Here is a 24,181-nt window from a genome sequence, read left to right as displayed (position 1 = left end):
ACAGGGATAATGGTCAGAATTTTAACCGTCAATGGTAAAAAGACTCAAGAATTGATGATAAAAACGTCAGCCAAAGCTTCTTTTAGGTGCAAGACTAATGTACAACACTTCTTACTCATAATACGCTACTCTTCTTTTGATATTTAACATTAAAATACACTTCTTCTGTCATTTACACAGTTTAATACAAACAGTTAGTGACGGATACTCAGTGCTAAACACTTGAGTAGCACTTTATAACTTCAAAAATGGTGCAAGATTAAATAAATTTACTGTCAATGCTCACCTTCATTTATTCCTATAAAAAATGCAAGTATTTAAAATTTTAAAATATGTATTATGTTACATACTGTGAAATGCTCCACTGTCTGCAAGGTAACTTAAGGATACCCATCAAATATATGTCAAGAAATAGGAAAATAGAATGGTAAGCAAAAGTAATACATTTAATTTTCCTGACTCAGTAAGCTTAGCATTGCGGACCACCTTTAACTGCATATGGTTTACCAGCACACATAGCATTGTACCTGGTAAACAGCATATACTTTTTTATAAAGTTGTACGTATCAAGATTACCTTCTAGAAACTGCTACAAAGTCAACATAAAGCACTAATAATCTTGTATTAATCTAGGATCCAAAGCAAAGAAAAATAATATCTTAAAGCACCTTTTGCTTCTACATCCCTCACAGTTATAGCTACAGAATTGAAGCATAGAAAGATATATTTCTCAAACAGAAATAAAAATCAAGCAGTAACCTTAACCAGACTAACAATGGGGTTTTTCTTTAAAAAAACCACAATTCTTGCTTGATGAGCACAGTATGAACTTACTAAGGTAGAGATCTACTCAAAATTCTCCCAGTATTGCTCTAGAGATGCCTATAAAAACCATGGTGAAGTAGTAGTAGCTCCATGAAATAACTAACAGAATTTCTTCAGACAAATGCTGGAGGATTTTGCCACCCATGGAATTTCAGTTTCACAGTATACAGAGACAATTATCACTGCTACTAATCACTACTATTTTGTGCACAGGTTCTGCAGGGGTCAGGTTTTGAGTTTGTTTTCTTTCACGGTGGAAAGCAGAAGACTAAAATGCGTACTTTGAGGGAAAAGGGACAGCCATGGCTAATGTATCCTTACAAAATGCTACATCTTACAGAGTAGTTTTTAAGTATACCTGAGGTGGTGTGTTTGTCATTTTGATTTTACAATAATTAACTAATCCCAGGTTACTGTAAGGTTAGAAAAATATGAGGTAGTCATATCAGTAATTCCATAATAAGCATGATAATTGAAACAGAAGTTCCTGTTTTTCCTCTTACTAAAATAAAAGAAAATGTAAATTAAAACAAGCTTATCTGCTTATATAGTTCTTCCTGACCTCCACAAGAGAGAACTTTGCTGTGCCATCTAGACCAACTGACGCCAGCTCCAGTAGATTACACATGGTTGATTATCAGGCTGACACAGAATACAACACAAGTTAACACAGAACTTTAGCAGGCAAGCAATCAAACAACAAGATGCCACCTTTGCTCTTAATCCTGCAGACTTTTAAAGATATGTATGACTGAATATACTCAGATAGAGTAGCTTTCTAATGAAATTTTGTTTACACAGTCACACTGTCAGACTTCCCAAATAACTAGACTTTCAACACAATTTGAATTGAAGAGGTATATCAAAAAAAAGAAAAAATTACACTCCTACAAAGTCAGTAAAGAACAGGTGCCCAGAAACAGAAATACTATTCGTCAGCACCAAAAGTAAAAAGACTGGGGCGTGAAGTCACTCCTTTTTGAACACCAGGGAACCCACAAAAAACCTCAGTCTTAGGAAATAGGAACCAGGTTCTGCAGCTCATAGGTAGATATTAAAGACCATCTATATACTGAGCTACATATGGTATATACATATTGACCAGTTTTTAGAGGTATTCTTCTTTCCCTCTGACTGAACAGAATTTGGAAGAAGTAATGGATAAGCATCACCATTAGCATCTATACCACACAATTCTCATTTGAACAGTATTTATCTAGCACTACTCAATAATTAAAATTGAAGTAATCTCAAAGTGTTTGCAAAACACTTTTCTTCTAGTTATATTTAACATTCTTACAATTTTGCTTCATGTGTCAAGAACAGTTGAGAGCATTAAACAGTCACATCTATTAAACCAATTAACAAAGCTCTAAAAATTAATAAAAATCATAGAATCCTAGAAAAAATGCAGTGGGATACTGCATTACTGACACGTCTGTAGCTTTTTTCCCTAAAAAGTTACACAAAAAACCCAAGGTTCAAATAACATCATTAAGTTTATGAAATGAGGCAATTAACAGCGGAATGACATAATTAGAATTGCCTTTGCAACACTCTACTTTATATAGTACTATAAATTGGCTCTTCAGGACTGCATCAGAATATTATTTTTTTTCAAGAGAAAAAAAAGGAAACCGTTGCTTATGCAGCTGAATGGTAATCCATAGAACTGCAGTCTGTTCCTATATTTGCCACAGAATCTTACACGATACATGGCAGGTCAATTTTATCTTCTCACAGTCCGGTATCAGATAGTGAATCAACACCTGAGCTGAGTGTTTAGGACTTGATTTGTAACAACCCACATAGAGCATTAAAATACATTAAAAAGCATCAAGTGCCTTGCTCCCAAATGAAATTCATAGCCCTAACATATGAATGTAGGCTCCTTCACAACATATTGGGAAAGTTTGGGCAGTACAGAATGCAGCTCACAAACCAACACACAGCTAGCATGGAAACTTTCAGTCAGTAAAGGTGTGTTTAAATTTTCCCTTCCCGTGGGCCTATCAACCAAACTCACAGCTACACTGGAACAAGTTGAATGTCACCCGCTGTCTCAAACACTTCTTAGATGTTCACATTTCTCCCCTCAGAATCAGAGAAGGTGTAACGTTTCTTTAAGATGTTATGGTTTGAGAAATCCGGAATCATTTATTGTCATTTACACAATTATTCTATCACCCGATGACCCCTCCACACCCAAGAAGGGGAACCAGGGAAAACAAGAACACAAGGGTTGAGATATAAACAGATTTAATAGGATAAGATGAAATAAGTAACTATAATACTAAAGAACCAGTATTGATCCCAATACCAATATAAAACATTATACTCGGCCAGTTCTATCAGCAGGAAGCCGTGCACTCCCAGCAGGGGACAGCAAATGTCGGACACTGAGCGCTACGGCTTCGGGAGGAAGGGAAGGACTCCTGGGTCCAGCACCGGGGCAAGGAGTTCTCTGGACTGACGCCATCAAGGGAGAGAGAGAACTACACAGAAAACTTCCTCATTAACATTGAATGTGCCGTTCATGGTATGAAATAATCCTGTTGGCCAGCTGGGGTCAAGGGCCCAGGCTTCGCTCCTCCTTGTCCCTGCACCTGGCAAGGCTCAAAAACACCAAGACGTTGAATCCCACAGAGCCTGGCTGGCTATAAAGTCAATATTTCCACAATTTCAGACACTAGAGTCTTCTAAAAGTGCGGTTTTCCCAAGAATTAGAAGAGAAGTTAGTCCTGTGTCGATCAAGCCAGGACAAAGAACAGGCCAAGCAGCAAGGAGAGGCCCATAATGAATTCCCTTTAGTCAGCAGCTCATCGTTTAGAACACCCGTCCTGGCTCTGCATTTTAGGTTCTCCTCAGACTGACACCATCCAACTTCTGTAATAGTGCCCTGGGGCTCCTTGTCACTATTTTGTTCTTTTTCCTTCTTCAATCATCACTTCTCACACATTTTTGGTCTTCAGACACAAGCCCATTATTGTTTATTTTGCATCATATGAGCCATCATAGCAAAGAGTTTCAAATTTCCCCTTCCTGCTCAGCCCAGAGCAAAGCACTTCTAGTAGAAAAGGAATTTGTGTAATTCAGCTGCTATATAGTAGTTACTTACTATGTGTAAACACACATTTTTCAGAAGTCATAAACATATAATGCTAGTAAGCTTGCCTAATTTTCACATAAGTGGCAAGAAACACTTCCTTTATGCAAAGGTCAATCCCAGACATATTTAGTTACTTCTTTAGCCCCTTCCAAAGATAAGGCTGTGGGGGACATTAGCAAAGCAAGATATTCTTCTACAGCCTCGTGGTGGCCTAAGTTTTTCCCTAAAAAGCTTGAGGTAAATACCTTGGCCCTGAAAAAAAAGGGTATTATAACAGGATGCCAAGCAACACACTATCAACGCTACTCCCGAGGCACACAGCCTCATCTCTAATCATTTCTAAGTAACACCTCTGCCACAGAAATTAACAATACTTAGTGCAGCAGCAATCAGAATATAACTAAGCTATTTATTCTGTAGCTTCAAATTCTTCATTAAAATTAGATCATACCACAGGTTTAGTTTGGGTTGGTTTTTTTTTTAATTATTATACCCTTATATATTTGCTATTGATTTTGTAAGCACAGTGCCCAGAACAGACTGTCTGAAGATCAGATTATCCACATTTCCAAAGAACCAGATGAAAGATAGAGCAGAAACTAGAGTGCCTTTCCTGGGAGGAGGAGACACCACTGTATCTGGGAAGAAAGATATACATATTTGCTGCAATATGACAACAATCTAGATTCCAAACGGATTTACAGAAGAGGGAAATAGGAAAGTCACCCTAAAAAATGACCCTACTCCTCCAAGATACACTGTATATTTGATACACTATATCAAATAAGACATCACATGCAGAAGGTAATCAAATTTACCACGAAAATGAGCCTCCATACGACATACAGTTCATTGACTGAAGATTAGTATTTCGCAAAGCACAGGTCATTCTTTAACTACAGAACATGTAAGATCAAAAAAGTCAAGCCAAAAATCTGTAGCCACAAAAAGTTACGTGATTAACAGCTTTAGGAAATTACAACTTTTTTCATCACTTTGTGGTTTTAACTAGAATAATGTTTTGTTATTGTACAATATGTACAGCAAATTAAACTTGATAAGTGAACATGCTATAACGTGCCACGAGAACCTCTGAATGTGAAATAATAGGTCAGTGCTTCTAACTGCATTGCTTCACTTGGTATTACAGATCATGAGATCTTCTGGATTACCATGTTTCAGTTCATGAAAGGTACAAAAAAACTTTAATATCCTATTTCTAGCTAACTTCAAGTCACACAAAAAGGTCAGGACTTGCAAAGGCAAGCCACAACATTAACTATTTCTAGAAGATCCACAACAAAATACTTCCAGAGTAGAAGTGAGCAGCTAGCAGAAAAAACAGCTGATACAGTAGCTGAATACACTGTGTTAGAAAGGCCCTCCAAGTATTCCCCAAAGATTTCACAGGTATTATGACCTGAAGCAGCATAGTATCTCTAGTCAAAGGCACTAAAAAAACCAACAAAAAAACCCCAAACCACAGGGTTTTTTTGCACTGCTAAGACATACAAAACTGCAATTGGGCCTCATGCTCACACCTCAAAGTTTCTTCAACCTCAAAGTTCTGTCAATGTGAGTAAAAATCCATGCATGTATTTTGACAAAACATGATCTGAAATATGATAGTGGTGAAAAACTAAGCAAACTAAGGAAAAAAAAAAAAAGGCAAATATTGGTAAGGTTTATCTTGCAGGTACATTTGAAGTCTACAATTCAAGATTGTTTCCTCTACCAATGTGTTACTAAGAAAAATAGATCTGCCAAAACCCCATACTTCTGTTATTTTAGTCATAAATTCAGATTTAGAGATACAACCACATTGCAATGCACACTCTCTCCCGCATTACCAGATAAAAATGGAACTATTCACATCAACAATCAGACCTAAAGACACTTTTTAGAAGATTATCTAAGAACGGCGATCAACACCCTTTCAAAGTTGAAGCGAGCTTAAAAACCAAATCAAGTATTAAGGAGACTAAGGGTCTGAAGACTGACATTTGTTATTCAATTTCCTGTCACTATAAATATAGCTCTTTCATATAATACACATTTGGTCAATACAGTCTTCGATTCCAGTTGTTATGTAATGATTTTGAACAATGCAAAACTAAGTCTACCCACACCTGCAGAAAAGTCTATTTAGTTGTACAGGATGTGTGCAGGTTTGCATGTATTATTAGAGGGCTAAAAAAAGAGCCAAAGTAAATTTGCATTATTGTGCCACTGTCTCTCATCGCTCTGTGTTAGATTTAGATGACAAATTTCCCATAGACAACTATTAATCTAGCAGTAATAAAAACATAAAGTAATAACCATTACAAATTTAAAATTATTTTTTAAAAAAATATGTAAAGTTAAATTGTTAAAAGAATAAACCAACAATAGAAATTAGTAGACAGTTATGTTCTTTGTAGCCTCACAGAAAGATTCCCAGATGAATGACAAGGTATTTTGCCATCACAGTGGGCTTGACCAGCAGTACTAGTAAATTGTGTCAAGTCAACAAGAGATGAGTTCTTTGATGAGGAGAAAAAGATGTAAGAGGTTAAAACATTAAAAAATTATATGCACCTGTTTATCATCATGATTGCTAAGCTGTCTACCCCTGTATTTCTTTTCCACCTAGTCAAAAAGGCTACACAAAAAAATCTCTAATGGAAAACTAAGTAAAGGAAGCTGTATGGAAACAGCCTTCCCAATGGATATGTTTCAGTGTGTATCCCAAAACCAATGAGACAGGAATGGGAAGGTGCACGTACAAGTGCACCTGAAAATGTTTCCTCATTGGACCCCAGTAGCTCCAGTTTATCACCTGTGTTGTTTATGACTCGGTGTTTCAGGAACAAGATTCCCTTCACACTTCAGCAAAAGTTAAATTTATCAGAAAGTGCTACTATTAAGCAGATGTGCCACATAATTGCAACGACAAATCCACTTACTTTTTTCTCCTTCTCATGATGTTTATCCTGAGAGTGAGAGGAAGAATCACTTAAACTTTGATCATATGACCTATTAGATCCCCGTTTGCTCTTTTTCTAAAAAGAGAAAATATATTTATGGATAGAGAAAAGGAACCATTTGAATAAATAAAAAGCATAAAGCATTTCAACTGATAAAGATGCCTTACTGCTTGAAGGAAAAAAAAAAATACTTGTTACAGAAAAATTGACAAATTACTAGCACTAATAAAATTAAAAAGACTACTCAATGTATACCACAAAAAAGCCTATCCTTATAATCAACTTTTACACAAATTTGCAAGATATGCTTTCCACAAAGAAATGAGATATGGCACTTTTTAAAGGTTAAAAGATGCTAGACACTTTCAAGTTTTCACAACATAAACCACAAAAGATGCTGCTCAAATAAGTACCACATGAAGTCACAGTGCTAGCACTGCCACATGCTTGAAATGCATTGTGAGGTGGCTGTCTTACAGCTTCATGATTCATTATTCAGGTGACCTGTCTACAATGTTTTCATTAAAATGGTTTAAAAAATAGGATATAGTATGCTATGGTCGTGTATGTATTTACAAGTGGAAGACATAATTGCCTGTATTTCTGTAATGTTTGAGAGCCTAGTCTGGGACTGCAAATACTTTATGCTAGGCCAGTGTTCAAAATGTTTGTTATTTTATCATAACTGAGGCAGATTTATAAAGACACTTCAAGTTAGTGGTTTACCAACCAAAGTTTTCAGTGGTATAGTAGATATACCCCACCCACCATCTTCAGCAGTAAATACTGAACACCTGTATTTACCAGGCATCAACAGTCACAATAATCCTAAAGAAACACTAAAACACTTCAGCAATCTTGCCAATCTTTACTGTTCTTACCACTATCCTTTCATAACAGAAAGCTAACTAATTACATGTCAAATATGGAGTTATGTCTTTACCATTAAACTTGCTTTTTAAATAAACATACATGTTCTCAATCATAGCTCTACTGGACCATACAAATCAAATGCGTAATTGTGTAAGAGCTTGCCTTCACTGCTAAGCAATAGAGCATTTTTGTTCTTTTTGTATACTTAGCACAACATAATAATAAATAAAAAGTCTTAGCTTAGTAAGGGCTTAGAAAGCCCTGACTTATCTTCATTATGAAGCAAACTCATCAATATTCAGAAGAGCAAAGAGCTAACCTCACCAAGGTTATCTTCTAGAAAGCTAGAATGGTTCATTCGCCCTGTGTTTTTACCTCATTGCAACCTACTCAAAAGTCACCAGTGTTCAACTTTTTTAGCAGTGAAAACAAGTAATCAGCAAGTTTAACTATAGCTACAGCAATATCTGAACTTAAGTTTACATATTTTAATTTTCATAATTCAATATTCATAATTAACATTTTTTAAACATCAGTAAGTCCTTCAAGTCCACACACACACACGTACACAGAAACAGATATCTGGAACTGTCAAACTGGTGATAAAAAGTGACAGGAAAGAATCCAGAGGCCTGGTCCAAAACCTACTGAAATAACTGAGAAATTTTGGAGTTTTCTGTTTGCTTGTTTGTTTTTTAAAAATCAAACCTCAAGTCACTTCCTTGAGGTTGTGTTTCAGAGAACTTATAGGGAGGGAATATCCACTGGCTACACAGTGAGAGACAGAACAAAAGGAAAAAACACTAAAAAAAAAAAAAGGGAGTAACAGAAACAGAAAGAAATGGAGGGCTTATTTAATCTCTAACATACAGGATAACAAGTAATATTTTCTAGATTATTTCAAAATGGACTAAATTCCTAGAAGACAACTAATCAAATTGCAAAAGAAAACAGTACAGGAACCTAATGAAAAAAATACTAAATGTGCATGCTATTTCTGGCAGAGGGTAAAAACCGACAAATCTAGAAAGCAACCACCTATAAAAACATTTTCAGCTACTATTTCTGTAACTGTGATTAAAACATTGTTTTAATGAAATAGAACATACTTTCTGAGCTACAGGAAAATATTATTTCTAGTGTTAATAGCAATTCAGAGTAAAAAAATAAGTGACATTTATTCAGATAATTTAACGAATACATACCAGTTTACTAAAATGATATTTACAGTAGCCACAGTATTGGACATTATCTGCACCATTGCCTTCTTCTTCACAAAGAAGTCCGGCAAACTGTGCACTAAAAATAAACCAAAAAATATTCAAGAAAAGCAATTATACATCAATTTGTACCACAATATCACAGCTGATAATGTATGGGTATTTATACCTGCATTTAATAAAAGAGATTTCTACAAAAGTGACTTCTAATAGCATGCAAACACATAACCAACCTTTGTAGCCCTGTGAAAAACATGTATGGTTTATAACTTTGGCCTGATGCCTTTTTCATAGTCTTTAAGCCACTCACGCAAGCTTATAGCTTGAAAAATCTACGTTTATTATGCAGCTACTCCCACAAATAAACCAGGCATTTTACAATGATTCTTAGCTCAAATTCAAGCCAAAAATTATCTATGAAAAGAACAGATTTTAACAAAACCATCCTGTAGATCCAAAGAAGAAATTTTTCTCAAGTTGCATACATCCTTCTGTGCTTTGCCAGGAAAATTACTTTTTTTTTTTTTTTTAAAATAGAACTTCAATGACATAATAAATCAAACTACATTTATTGGTTTAAAAAGACTCTGGCAGGTTAATTTCTTTTAAAAAGAACAAGAACTTCAATTTTCCTTGCCTGGGCTAATTACTACCTTATTCTACTACATTTTTTCAAATCAAATTTGCTTTCCCCATTTGTAATGTTGATTTATTTTCTTTATCAAAACCAACTTAGACATTGAAAAACCAAATATTCGGTTTCATTTTCCATATCATTTTCATTAGCATAATAATGTAATGTTACAGTCAAAATGATGCACGGGAGTATTTAAATGAAAGAACAATATATAAGGCAGCTTATTTTCATTGCTTTTTAAAATCACTTTCCCCTCATTTATACATTATGTTCTTGGGCGATCCAGAAACACTGCTTCCTAAATACATGCACACCTACAGCAGATGCCAACTACAGAAACACTTAACAGGATCTCTTTAAGCAAAGATCTATCGTTCCAAGTGTGCCATACAAAACAGACGGCCCCAAGCTCATTCTTCCTTAGACACTAGAGTTGTTAACCCAGTACTGATACACCTCACCCCGGATCTCTGCCTTCTGTAGTTTTCACATTTTTCTTCCGTTTTTTAAATATTGCAGAACCCTCTCAATAACCTCAGTCACAGTACTCTCTGACTAGATACCATTTTATAGTACATACCAGCTATTTTTAGAATCAAAAAAATCTAAAAATTGACCAGTAAATATTTTAATTTTGGACCTAATTCTCATGTTCTTTATGGCATTCACTGAAAACAGGGTTTTGGAAGAAAGAAAAAAGATTAAAAGGACTCTTGTATGCATCCAAGTGTTCAAAAGAAGAGAGACCTTTTCATCCAAACACTTGGATGTACACATTTTTTCATATCTATAAGTAACTTCTTTACATGGCAGGAACATAATCCATTTCCACCATAAAAAGAAACTTGACATTGATTCCATCCAATGAAAAATTAGATGCTTATAAAAGAGTAAAATCCGCCAGATAGTCAAGTAATTAAAAGAAAACAGGAAAAAAAAAAATGAAGAGTGGCCAAGAAATCAGGACTTAAACTACAGAATTCCATCTTTTAAGATCTGCAAAAGGCATTCAAAGTATCACTTGATTACACTGAGGAATTTAAGTAATTTCAGTGGGTGCGCAAATACCTGGTTCTGCTGGTCATGAAGCAGCATACTGGGGCACTCATAAAACAGACAGGTAAATCTACAGATTACGTAGCTACACAGTCTGTGTAAATCTGCTATCTATTTATTGCAAATTAGCCTCAGCTGAATGTGAAAAAACAAATTTTGGTGTGGAACTCCTTTTGCCTCCTTCTACCTGTTGACATACGGTTTGATCTAATTATCCAGCCTCTTTTAGAAGTCCATTAAGTGAGACAAGCATCTCCTGAATGCAAGCAAATCTAAATATCCTAAAATGCAATGAATCAGATGGTGGACACAGCTGTACATGAAACCTAAATGAACAGTTCAGGATAGATGTATACCATTTAGATAAAACCAGCGAGGTGAATTACCCCCAAATGTTTGGAAATCTGTACCAGAAGGGGTGGGTCTAGTGCATTTTTATGTATAGCTCAATAATTTTTCCCACTGATTTAACTAAAAGTACACATCAAATCAGTTAGCAGGTAAACAATCAATGTCTTCACATTCCCATACACTATAAAATATCATCTAAGAAAAACAACGTAAGACAAAAAAAACCCACTAAAGCTTATTCACAGGAGCACACAGTGTTTAATACAACCCAAGGGAGTATTATCAGACAGCTTTTGCAGCTCGCAGCAATGTCTATGCTGCCACTGCCATATTGTTAGTCAACTATTATAATGAAGTTAGGTGTTTCCACACAAACCACTCCTTTACTCAGAAATATACTAAATAAAGAGCTTATTCATTACATTGTGTACATTGATTCTTTCTGGAATACCAGATATGTTAAATAATAAAATATACTTACCACGTTACATGAAAAGCTTGTCGACATCCATGCTTGTTACATGTCATACAAGCACCAGTGGCTGCTTTACTTTCTCTGCCTTGTTCATCACAAATATAGCATGTCTATCAAAGAGAAAATACTTAACATGATAAGAAGCATACAAATGAATTCTGTTACTCGCCGGAGATTCTAGGGTGAGAACTACTGGATTTTGCAGCTAAGCTTATATAAGAACTTCTTCATAAAAAGTCTAATTATGTTTGCTTGCAAAAGGAGATCATCTGGTAGACACTTGGGATCTGTGTAACATTTCACCAACACTAAAGCAGTACAAATACTAATTTACTTAAATTCTGTATCGCTATTCAACTAGCCAAACAGTTAAACAGCCGAAGGTTACCAGCGCTAGGGCTACAAGATTTTCCTTGCTTTCAAGTTTGTGTTTATGTCCTTTTAGGTCGCAATGATTTTCACATTAATTTAACATGACCTGTATTGGTGGCATTCAGAAACATCGAATTGTATCATTAGGCACTCAGTCTAAGATACCATATGGTATACATGCATGTCTACAACATTACATATAGAAAAACTGCAAACTTAAAATTTTATTTGTAAGTTTGGTGTAAAGAATTTTCAGAAGTCTCCTGGCATGCTTCAATATTCATATGATGCTTAGTTACCTTTAATTATATACAGTGTTTAACAGAATTCTGCTTTAATTTCAGCATGATTTGGACAGCCCCATAAATATCTTAGGAACTAATCAAGCAAGAACCTTCTGTAAACAAAGCTTAAATTAGTATATCAAACCCATTTCAACCTCAAAAAAAAGCTAAAATGAAAAGAAACCTCTCCAGTACCTGAAAATCTTTCCATAGCACTTTTGTCAATTTATTTGTTTTACCAGGATACTATGGCAATTTGTAATAGATTTTGGATTCTTTTTGTCTTACTTTTTTTCTTCCATTTTACTGAGAATGTTTTTGAAGCTTTCTCATTATTTGATATTTTCTTTTTTAACATGCGGCCAATAAACATGGGTACATGCTGTATGGAATCTCACTGCTATACTAGACATCACTACAAGCTCTCACCAGCATTCCAGGAAAAAACATCAGGCAAACCTAAATTTCTTTCCATTTTTTATTGTCCTAATTACTGAAATACTATTTAGAGAGATTCTATCATATCACATTGATGTGTAAAATTTAACAATTTAAGAATAGATTCTTAATGAAAGTATCCTCTGGCATGGGGGCAGTGTCTGTTTTTAAATGAGAGAGAACCTTATTGAGGTAATAACCATCAACAACACACTGCTACCTCCGTAGAAATCCCATTACAAGATCTTAGATGAGAAAAGATAAACTTCTCCCCCACCCCCAAAAAAAAAAAAAAAAAAGTCTACATTTAAACTGTAACTGACTCATTGCAACTGTATCACAGCATCCCTTCAGTGAGGCAGGAGAGCAGAATACTAAAAACAGTTCATCAATCAACAAGAGAAATGGACCAAGATACTACTGAAATAAAAAATAAGAAGGTTATAATGCAAAAACAGTATTACTTAGAAAGACATGAAAATGAGTGAAATTCGGAGATCAGAACAGCCTTTTACAGAGGTATTTAGAACAACATTTAACATGAGATGTCAGCTAGCTAGAGCATTTTTGTTAACATGCAAGACTCTGGGGTAGGTGAGTCGTTCTTGAACGGCTTCCACAAGACTTTTAAAAAGAATTAAACCCAATAGCTAATATATCCTAAAATCATACCCTATATCCTAACATTTGAAGGATTAGAAAGGGGATAATCCTACTTAATTCTTTGCCTTGCTCCCTTTGTACATCAAGGTAGCGCATACAGATAATTCAGTTGTTTGACAGGGTCTGAGACTGGCTGCTTTTTAGCTTCCCATACCATGATCTGACACATTTGCATTTTAGGAACAAACGAGTTCATGATCTATCAGCCTCATCTGAGTAACTATATTAAGTGTAAGTAACTTCAAAAGTAAGATACCTCTACCTCTATAAATAGAGAGTTCAACAGACCCCATAAAACTCAAGCTCCAGCTACTGTTCAGTTTTTTCAGTTTAGCCTTAGAATCTGTAATTGTTTTCCTCACTGAAGCTCAGACAGAAAAGCAATATAAGCATTCCATTCAGTAAGGATATAGACCCTGTTTTTCAGCACCACATACTACATTAAGGGTCTGTGTTTCAGGACCCCTTAAACCAATTTACAGTAAAATGACTGAAAAATGATAACAAACGACTAGCTACATTATGCACAAGTTTAAACACAACCCGGTGGACTGCCTACCCATTTTAACGAGCTCAGTGAACATTTATTCTTCCTACAATAGGCATGAGAAGTATAAAACCTGTTTCCTAATCTTCCATATGAAATGAGGCCATCTTCATCTTCCTGTTCCAATACGGACAGTAAGTTCTCTCTAAAGCTAAGTTTCTCATACTTCAATCTTCTCTTAAGACACAGAAACAACTCCAGAAGCCTGAGAACCTTTCTCTTTCTTTCACAAAGCAGAAAACCAAAGACTTTCACACATTTGCCAATCCATGCAATTGCTACACCTCCTCTGAAAGCTCTCATATGTGGAAGGGTAAAACTTTGTGTCTCACCGCCCACAGCAGCGCTGCTCTTCAGAGCTCTGAAAGGAAGAGAGCACTTAGACTTCTCCCAAAGACATTGGAAAAAAAGCAAAACATTACACAAAGCTTTTGACTCGGCAAGGAAATTTTACTCAAAATACACAAATATCATAGCTTCCTTAATAGCAAAATGTACATTTTGCAAAGTTGCCTTTACGTTTCTCTCAGTATTTTTCCTTCAATGATTCAAAACGTAAACCTTCTTTGCAAAAGCAAAAGCAAAGATAGAAGGGAAGATGAAGCGAGAAAAACCTTATAAAACATAAAGCATTTCAGAAATACTTTACTCTACTTGTAACAGCTACCCAACAGCATTCCCTGCTTACAGAATCAAAGAAATTTCTCAATTGTTGCAGCAAGTACTGAAATAAAAGCCTAACAGCTGCCTTTACTACTAGGCAGATCAAGAAACTCTAAATGCACTTATTTTTAATCACCTCTTAAAAGAGATTCCTAAAAGCAGTAATTATATTCAATTACCACATACTTTCAAATGAACCTGAAAGAGACAAATAAAGCTCACATAAAATAAACAGGTATTATCCATCCATAACTATCCAAGGAACAACAAACATCTACTAAATAGGAGAGCAACTACTAGTCCATTTCTTTTTGGAAGCGACTGTGTAAGAAGAGCTCTCCTGTTAGTTAACCCACTATTCAAGTCATTCAGTGGATACATTCTATAATGTGATGGTTTTTATCCCAGAAGCAGGTAAACTTCAGGGCAACAGCAGCCAAATGTCTTTACATTGACAAGGCTCATGCTTTGGTGTCTGCTGTGTTTCTTCTTGCATTTCGGATTACTGTACTTTGTAACATTGCATATTTCGCAATGCTCAATAAAGAAACAAGTGCATAGAAAAAAACTGTGTAAATTAAGTACTAACTGCTGGCAAAACTCCAGCGATGTTTGTCGTTATTTTAAAGACTACAGTATAAATTCTCTCTTAGGGTAATTTCATTGGCCTATATTTTCTCCCAATTCCATATGCTAGCATTCTATATCTATCCAGCCACACACACGGAATTATTTAGGACTTCACAGGAAATAAAATCTTTCTTAAAATCATCCTATTCCAACCTCAGTTGACAGACAGAATGAAATTAGCACTAAGCTGCTCTAAAAAGAGAAACAACTCTTAGTAATTTTTTTCCTAATTACATGTTTACATTTGTTCACAATGTGCAACAAATGTTTTAAGAACTGTTTGCCATATCTACTTCTCAAAAAAAACAGCTTTTCTTTCCCATTTCCTCCCAAATTGATAAAGTCAGAATTAAATGCTTTACAAAGTTTCTGATCTAAAAAAAGGTACCATTTAAATAAACCCAATTTATATTGAATAGCAAGGGGGCGCGGGGGCAAAATTCTTGCAGGCTACCTGAAAAAGGAATTAGTAAATGTATTGACTTTGGGGGTATTGCTCAAAACTACCCCACTCGGGAACTGGTGACAGTTTAGCTACAGCAGACCAAACTCAGCACTGGCTACAGATTTATCAAACTACTTGGGAGAGTCCTCTGTCAGCAATTGCCTCTTAAATTCTGTGCTGTTACAATTAGCCTGCTGTTGGCAGTGAAGTTAGATTGGTTTCAGGAGGCTTGCTGCAGCAACGGCACTACAGGCATTTCTTTGATTCCCCTGAAATCCACAACCACTATCTCCCTGAACCAGACAGACCAAAATAAAACCAGCAAAAGCGGAGTTCTGTAAAAAAAAAAATATTTAAAAAAATAATTTGCAGGCTAGGGGTTTGACCCTAAACTCTGACATTTCTGATATAGTTCTTATTACACTTTACAACATACTGTAGTAGCCTGTAAGAAAGCAGTTTTAGGCTGACAACATGGAAAATAGGCCTAAATCAGAACACCAACCAAAACCACAGAAAACTAAGAGCTAGACAAGATCAGGAACTCTATCTACGTGATCTATATGGCACTAGTAATTATCTAGCAAGCAAAAAAAATCATGGTAACTGCAGACCAACAAAATTCAAATTGAAATTGCAGCAGTAAAACCCAACGACATGTCACATATTTGGAAGAAAAACAGTTCAGGAAAGAAGCAACTTTAGTTGTAATAAAAAGGAATTAAAGACTAAAGACAGAGACTAACAATGGACTTTGTGAACAAGTAATATTAAAAGACACAGGGTACGTTTTTTGAAGTTACAAGGATTTACTCATCCAATATCAATTACCACCAATGGAAATGGTGGAAGATACAACAAAATCCAAAGTGTTCCACATATTTTTGAAGTACATTAGGGAAGAATCACTACCAGCTAAAAAAACCATTATGACTACTACTCAAGTAAAAATGAGAAAACAGAACTGCTGTTGGCCCAGAGTTGAGAAGAGAAACAGAATAAACTCATCTGCTACAGCAAATCTGTACTGCTTTGTGTCCAAGCACAGAAGTTTTACTAGTTCTGCACTTAACCTCACTGTTGCATGCTCTTGGCAATGCAGAAGGAAGCCAGTAGTGAGGTGCTCAGATAGTATGGAATGAGAAAACATGAGAAGAACCTAGAGTTTGACTCCTGGCTTTTCAGATACACTGGTAAGTAAGACAGGCAAGATATGCTGGCAACAATCATGAGAATCTGAAGCAGACAAGGAAAAGACCAAAGTACGAAAAAAGAATAGAGAAATGGGAAGGGGGAAGGCGCATAAATTAAAGATGTAAACTGAGGGGAAAAAACAAAAACGAGTTGTCACAGGGACAATGTGAACAGGACTGGTTTCCCTGTAGGAAGAACACAAGAGGTGATGCATGCCTTTTCTTTCTTTCTTTCTCTTATAACACAGTCTATTCCTCTTTTGCCCCAGTGTCCGCAAACCACTATTAAATAAAGTAAAAGAAAGGAACTAGAGGTAAAAAGACAAAAGAAAAATATGCAATAAAACTAATCAGAAATTCAGACAGTTTGCTGCCTACAGAAGGAAAAATACAAAGGAGGATGTAGTTAAGCCTAGTAAAGAAGAGATAGCACAATTGAAACGCAGAAAAATGTAACTATCAATATAGAACATTAATAAGTTACTATTACATTGCTTTAATTTTCTTTTAAATAAAGTCTCACCACACTTTATAAAACATTCCATCTCACTGACACTTATTTAGAAGCAGTTCTTCTATAAGCAAATAATCCCACTGAAGTGAATACTGTTTACAAAAGCAAGTCTGCAAGCTTTTGCCTTAATATATTAGCATAGCTTTTCTTCCTAAAAGAAATGTTTATGAACATGTTTATGTTCATATCAATACTTAAAATAGCAAGACTTAGTGGTAATTAATAATAACATTTCAAATAAGCTGTAATAATATTTTAACCTATGGGAAATACTTCACATTCCTTTCAAAATAAACCATTATTCAAAGATCATGATATTTTTAATTAAAAAAACAGTCCCTAATCTGTAAAAGAATAATGAGACATGGCAGATAACCTTACAGCTTAATTTAATAATATAGCTTTCTTAATTCTTGAATTTATCATAAAGTCATAGCAGAAAACATACAGCATTACTGCATACATTTATGAATTTTATATAAAGTGCATTCTAAGAAGCGTAGTTTTAGATTAGCAAAGCTCAGAAGTTTTAAAAAAAATACATTAGATACAGATAAAAAGACATATAATTATACCTTATTATAACGATCATGAGGAACAGACTGCAACACGATAGGTTCCATTGTAGCAACATTTGCAAACTGCACCTCGGGAATGTACAGAGCACAAACCACATGAGCCCAACCTACAAAAAGTTATAATTGCATTTTATTTTAATGTTTTCTAGAAGCTCAAAGGACATTTCAATTATAGTACAAAGAACCTTTTACAACACTTTTATCCATAGACTATTTTAACCGCTTAGAATATTACAGACATAAGTTACTTTAGTCATGTTTACATTTCATTTTATATTATCCAAAGTTTAGATGAGCTGTAATACATTTTTTAAGTTTATTCAGTGGAGAATTCATACAAATAATACTCCATGAAATCCAAATGCTAACGATTTATACAAACAGTGCCACCCAAATGGAAAAATGGGTTATTTCTTTAGATTTCTTGGATTAACACAGTCCTCACATAAAAGTAACAGGAACTCCTGCAAAAGGGAAATATCATCTGAACAAACCAGTATTCATGCAAGCATTCCCATCATATAAGACTTCTGTGTACACTTTTTAGTCATGCAAAGTCATTCTAATTTGACTAGACTTCTGTTTTCATAGAAAAAAGTCCCAACACACACACCCCCACATCCCCTCTAACAAATCTCCTCTTTTACTTCTTTAAAGGTGTGCCCAACTTACTTTTTCATAGGAAATCAATTCCTATATCCAGTCCTGTTCTAACCCATTAACTTAGGGTCATTGATAAATGCTTTGTTACTTACCATATTGTGCTTTAACAACATTTCAAGAACTAAACATTCCTAATTGTCTGACATTTGGTTGGATAGGGGCGAGGAGAAACACCAATTCAGAAAGAAACCTACTAATTTTAGGCCTTTTTTCAATACTAAGATCCCAAGTCATCAGTTTGTTTCAGTGGAAGACAGTCTGCCATAACTGTAAATTTAGCAGAAGCTGCTAAAAAGCTAACCCAACATATTAATATACTGACACTAGTAATAGGATTACAAGAATAATATTGCATAGTACAGAGCTACCTCATCTGAAGTGAATTTGGTGTGGCTAATCATTTAGCATGAATTCTATTCTTCCCCAAGAGGAAAAATGAAGTCTTTCATCACAAGACCCTCAGTACACCTTGAAAAGAATTGTTATTTTCTCCTACACAGGCTTACTTGTATGTAAATATTAAGGACATAAAATGACAGGTTTACATAATCAGATAATCTAGCAGATTATTACATTAGGTAAACAAAGTAAATTATCATTGTGCAAATGCATCCTATGATGAAGAAAACAAACAAAAAAAAAAATAAACAAAAAAAAACCAAAACCCCACACACAAAACCATCATCACACTGCCTCACTGCAGACCTTTTTGAGTCTTGTTTCCATCTTGGATTTTCCCTTTTTAACTACTCTACTGAATCTAAAGGTTCTTAATTTCTTCACCTAACCATACAACTCTTAAACTGAGCTAAACGTAGTATTGCTGGGAGTCTGGAATGGTATTCTTTTATTCGTTTCTTAAACAACAAATCTTTTCTAATTGCTTCCAACTGATTGGTGTCCTCCCTCCCCATTTACTAAATTGGTAGTTATAATTTGAATAGAAAATGAAAAGCACACACACAACTGTTATAGTCAACAGTCACAGTCAATGTAACATGTATCATTCTAGTATTTCATCCACAACTACATACAGTATCTGTGCTGCTTCATCATTTTATTCACAAATAGTTTGTAGTATTATTCCACACAGAAATAGCATGAGACTAATAAAAGGGTAAGGAAAATAAAGTATAAACTGCCAACTTGAGCTGCTTTTAAAAACAGTTCCAACAGACCATTTTAAAATCATCATTAACAAATAGACTGGAAAAATCTTTAAAAACCACAGTCTTTTTTTGTTCTCTACTTGAATTATCTTCAGGAAATAAGTGTTTATAAGGACTTTTCTAAGGCTTGCAAACTGCCCTTACTACAGACAGATAAATAAATGTTAACATGGTGCTAGTGGTGAATATTTATCTTTAAAATTCCTCTCAATAAATTAATTCAAATAGAAACACCATTCATCTAATAAAGCCATTAAACCAGTAGAAAAGTGACACCGAAATTCTGAAAAAAATCCTTCTTCAGTTAGTTACAGATAAACAGATAGCAAGAGCTTTTCCTTCAGACGTAATTAAGCCTGTACTCCAGTTACACTTACTTATAATGAAAAATTATTCTGTACATATACAAAATATACTGGAGACTTAAAAAAAAAAAAAAAAATCACTTACTAAGCCAACTGAAATTTAGGTGAGTAAAGAATTTTCACTGCAAGAAAACAGTTTCAGAAGCAACTTTAACTGAAAACTACTCCATCACCATAAAAAAGAATTAAATAATATATCCAGAAACCTACAAGCTTAATATATTCTGATTTCCAAAATATAGAGCACATATCCAAGACAGCCGTGCGTATTATGCACTTCCATCTTTCATGAAAACAAACCCAGTATCTATATAATGAAACAAATGAAGTACCACAGCACTAACACACTTTTTGAACAAGGGATCGATAAGCACTCAGAGAACTGAGGACAAGGGACCTTTTCCATTGGTTTCCAACTGGCATCTTTAGATCCCAGATAATCTGACCTTGCTGAAAAATCACAACCTGTCCAATAAAAACTCAACTATAGGAGAGGCTATGGCACCCTTAAGTTACCAGCCTCAAATGTCTACATCATAGAAGAAGCCTAACTCCAGTGACAGCTCCCACTAGGACTCAGAGACGCCCTACACAACGGCTTAACTGTTCTTTTGTCCAAAATTGTCAGAGAGCAACGCCTAGCTCACCTGGAAGAACCAAAAGAGGCAGAGGTTTAGCACCTCTCCCTGAAGAAAGAATAGGGAAGACATTTTTCCATAACAAGCGTGGTTAAGGAATGGTTGCCTAAATTTGCCGTGGAATCTCTATCTTTGGAGAACTCAAGGTTTGTAGTTTCCTCCACAAAACTTGTTAACTTAAGGGAGGTTAAGAAGATTCAGTTTCACCATATAAGGACCATACAGTAGTGGAGGAAAACCGAAAAGAAAGCAAATAAACATAATCTTTTTCCTAAGCATCAAAAGACTAGTCACTGTTGCTACAAAGAGTAAGCATGGAAGTAAGGACACCTACTGCCAAACAAAGTGTGATAGCTCTCCTCTGTCTCACTGATGGAAGAAAAAGCCACTAGAATACAAGCAGACTTTAATGTTTTCCTCAATTGAGAGGGCTCTTGACTGTATAAAACAGTGAGGAAATGCCTCCCCCATCCTCCACTGCCACTTCCTCCTCTTTTAGACAGCTACTCTCAGGCAGAGCCCAGCACTCAGAATCTCAACAGAATAAAGTACCTCCTGCCAGGTTCAGAGTTGAGTGCTTTTCTCTGCTGCTTCTGACTGGATCACAACTGCCCAGTTTGACTGCAAGTAGAATAAAACATCCTAAAGAGACACCTATCCAAACTGTACATATAAATGCTTGCTTCTCTTGTCAGCTATAAGGATTTATGATATTTAAGGCTACACTAAAATATGTATTTCCAATTAACTCTAGGCTATAAAGATTGCACTGTAAACTTCCTATTCAAATCACTTGCTACATTATTCTTGACTATCAACTTCATCAAGCAACCATACATCTTTTTTTTGCCCCATAAAAACCCTTCATAAAATCCAGTCCTTATGAGCTTTCCCAATGTTTAAGTGTGAAAAATACTGTTGTATACCCGTGTTTTAGAGTTTATAAAAAAAAAAAAAAAAAACAGTAGCACATTCAGTAACATTTAAAATGTTCTCACTAGTTTCTGTTGTAACTGGAATTATTTTAACGCTATTCCTCTTCACCCAAAACACCACACAGAAATAACAACATGATACTCTGACTTTTCTTAACTGTTCTAAAAACTTATCCAGGAACTCATTCCATTTTTCAGATCACTTCTGTTCCAAATAAGTTTTTTAAAACTATCTGTATAGATCACATCCTTTATTATTTAAATCAATGATAAGCTTCATTCACTTTGATTGTGCATGGTTTGCATCCAAACAACTGGCCACAAATTTATGACTCACTTCTTTTAATTTTACTTATAAAAGTTACTGTATTTACCAACAAACTCTTACTATTGCCACTGAATTGCTTATACTCAATTTACTTCTGCTTTCATCTCCTTTTCAGGATGACTAACTGGAGGTGGAGGAGCAGTGGTCACAAATGTTTTTGTAAATGCAGGTACTGGCATCTTGCAAAATGTTCTTGAAATTTTCCCTATCCTCAGGATTTTCTTTTTTTTTTTCTTACTTGACTTACTATTTCTCAGTCTTTAAGAAGGTAGCCATTTTACATATGTGATTTCTCAATAATAATATTTTTACCAGATGATAATGCCTGGCTTGCTTATTTTAAAATAAGGAAATGTTTTATAACAATTCAAATCAGCCACTGAGTTTGCTTGTTTCTGTGCATTCTTATAAGAACTGCTCTCTCTGAAACTGGTAAAAAAAAAAAAAATAAAATACAGCAGGCTACCATGGGCTGGCAGATTCACTGCCTCTTTTGCTTTAAACGATCCAGTATTCTACAACAATCAATGCCTCCATCCAGAAATTGTAAAATGTCATCAGTTTTTGGTTATTACTTATTAGAAACAACGTAATGGTGACAGCCAAATTAAAATTAAAAATATTTACTTCAACTGTGCTTTCAAGTCCAATAGCTTTGGGAAACGTTACTTACCTTTCAAAAAAAAAAATCCACTGTGTTTTCTAAGATAACATCACGAAAGTATAGCTAAGACACTTTCCTTTGAAGAGATCTTAGGAAACGACTTCAACCAACATTAAAGCATCAAACCACATATAAACGAACTCCAAGATCCACTTTGATAACAATCATAACGAAAAAACTGTTTTCTTCAATATCAGAAATTGGAAATTCATGCTGAAAAGCCTTAAAAGTTTAAATAAGTCTTATGAAACTTCCAGCTTTTCACTTGAGACCTTTTTGTTTTGATTTATCCCTCAGAAAGACACACTACTGAGTTTTGCCAATTTTTGTGTCTCATTCTGGCATACAAAATGTATAATTACCAGCACAGAATCTATCCAAGTTTTACCAATCTTTTGCTGAGATTTTTTATTTCAGGTGCCTAACTAATTTTTAACTCTGTGAAAACCTAGCAGTACATACTTAGGAGGTATAATTTGAATATACATTATTCACTAACATTTAGAGTAACAAATCTCGGACTCCAGAACACTAACTGAAAATAAACAGTTGATCTGTTATTCCAATGCAACAAAGAACAATTTCATCAGCAGCAAACAAAAGACTGTTGCCAACCAAGAACTCTATAACTAGAAGCAATCTCTAACAAAGTAATCTAAAATTAACAAAGAAAACCCAGGAAGATAAATAATATACAGTACGTTATCCATCTAACTAAATTTTTGCCTTTACAACTACTGTTTAAGTGTTCAAAACTTGATTCACAAGCACTTTCACCGTAAATAGATTCATAGTACTTTTAAATCATCTTCCAAGGCAAATTTTGAAGCCCTGCTTTTCTAATATTTTACTTCATAATAAAATAACAGCAAAAGACTTATAAACCATCCTACTATCCAAATCAAGACAAGCTCACCTATAGCATGTGAACTAACAGAAACAGTGTAGGTGCTACACTAGGGCTAACTCCCACAATCGATGTCCTTGCCATGTAGCAAGACAGATAAAATTTTATTCACCTGATTACTAAACTTGGCGGAAAACAAAAGTTTACCCTCCAACAGAATCAGTAAATAAGTTGATACAATCCATCAGGTTGTAGGATTGCCTTACACAAAAACACAAGTGAAGAAACACCCAGTCATGGGTAAAGCATAGTCCGTTCCTTTCAGCAGAGGTCAATAGTTGTCCTAGATTACATGAACTTGCACCCTCAGTTTCCACAATTGTCAGACCTGCTGACTAACCCCAAGATTCAGCTCTATCCCACTCTGGAAGGTGAATCCAGAAAAGAGGTACTTAAGACCGTTACTATTTGCCAGAGGGTAAGATTAAGAACTATTTTAGATCTTTAGCTAAGTGTCCCTTCATTAAGGGATTCCATACACTTTTGTTTTGACCCTGATCTTTGTTTCCTGTAAAGACAATAAAACTTGCAGGAAAGAAATCTGTCAGCTTAAGTTACTGTGTTTTCCTTACCCTAGTAAACACAGTTTTAGAGTTTGATGTAGTTAATATAGTATTATCCTCTCTATTGTTTGTAGTATTATTCACTATATTGTTTGATCCACTTTTTTCAA

At 35.0% G+C, this 24,181-nt stretch overlaps 1 protein-coding gene across 2 annotated transcripts in view; it reads right to left on the bottom strand.

Moving 5' to 3' along the window:
- MLLT10 (MLLT10 histone lysine methyltransferase DOT1L cofactor) overlaps window positions 1-24,181 on the bottom strand; it is a 137,297-nt gene that overhangs the window by 83,614 nt on the left and 29,502 nt on the right. For both annotated transcript variants that reach the window (XM_074156954.1, XM_074156955.1), the window contains exons 5-8: window positions 17,837-17,946; window positions 11,519-11,622; window positions 8,979-9,072; window positions 6,880-6,975 (exon numbers count right to left, since the gene is read on the bottom strand). In XM_074156954.1, coding sequence (XP_074013055.1) covers window positions 6,880-6,975; window positions 8,979-9,072; window positions 11,519-11,622; window positions 17,837-17,946 — 404 coding nt within the window. The remainder of the gene's footprint in view (window positions 1-6,879; window positions 6,976-8,978; window positions 9,073-11,518; window positions 11,623-17,836; window positions 17,947-24,181) is intronic.

Source organism: Numenius arquata, chromosome 12 (genome assembly GCF_964106895.1).
Source record: "Numenius arquata chromosome 12, bNumArq3.hap1.1, whole genome shotgun sequence".
NCBI lineage: Eukaryota > Metazoa > Chordata > Aves > Charadriiformes > Scolopacidae > Numenius > Numenius arquata.
The sequence above is the reverse complement of the archived record's forward strand: the minus strand, read 5'-3'. Positions and strand labels throughout refer to the sequence as shown.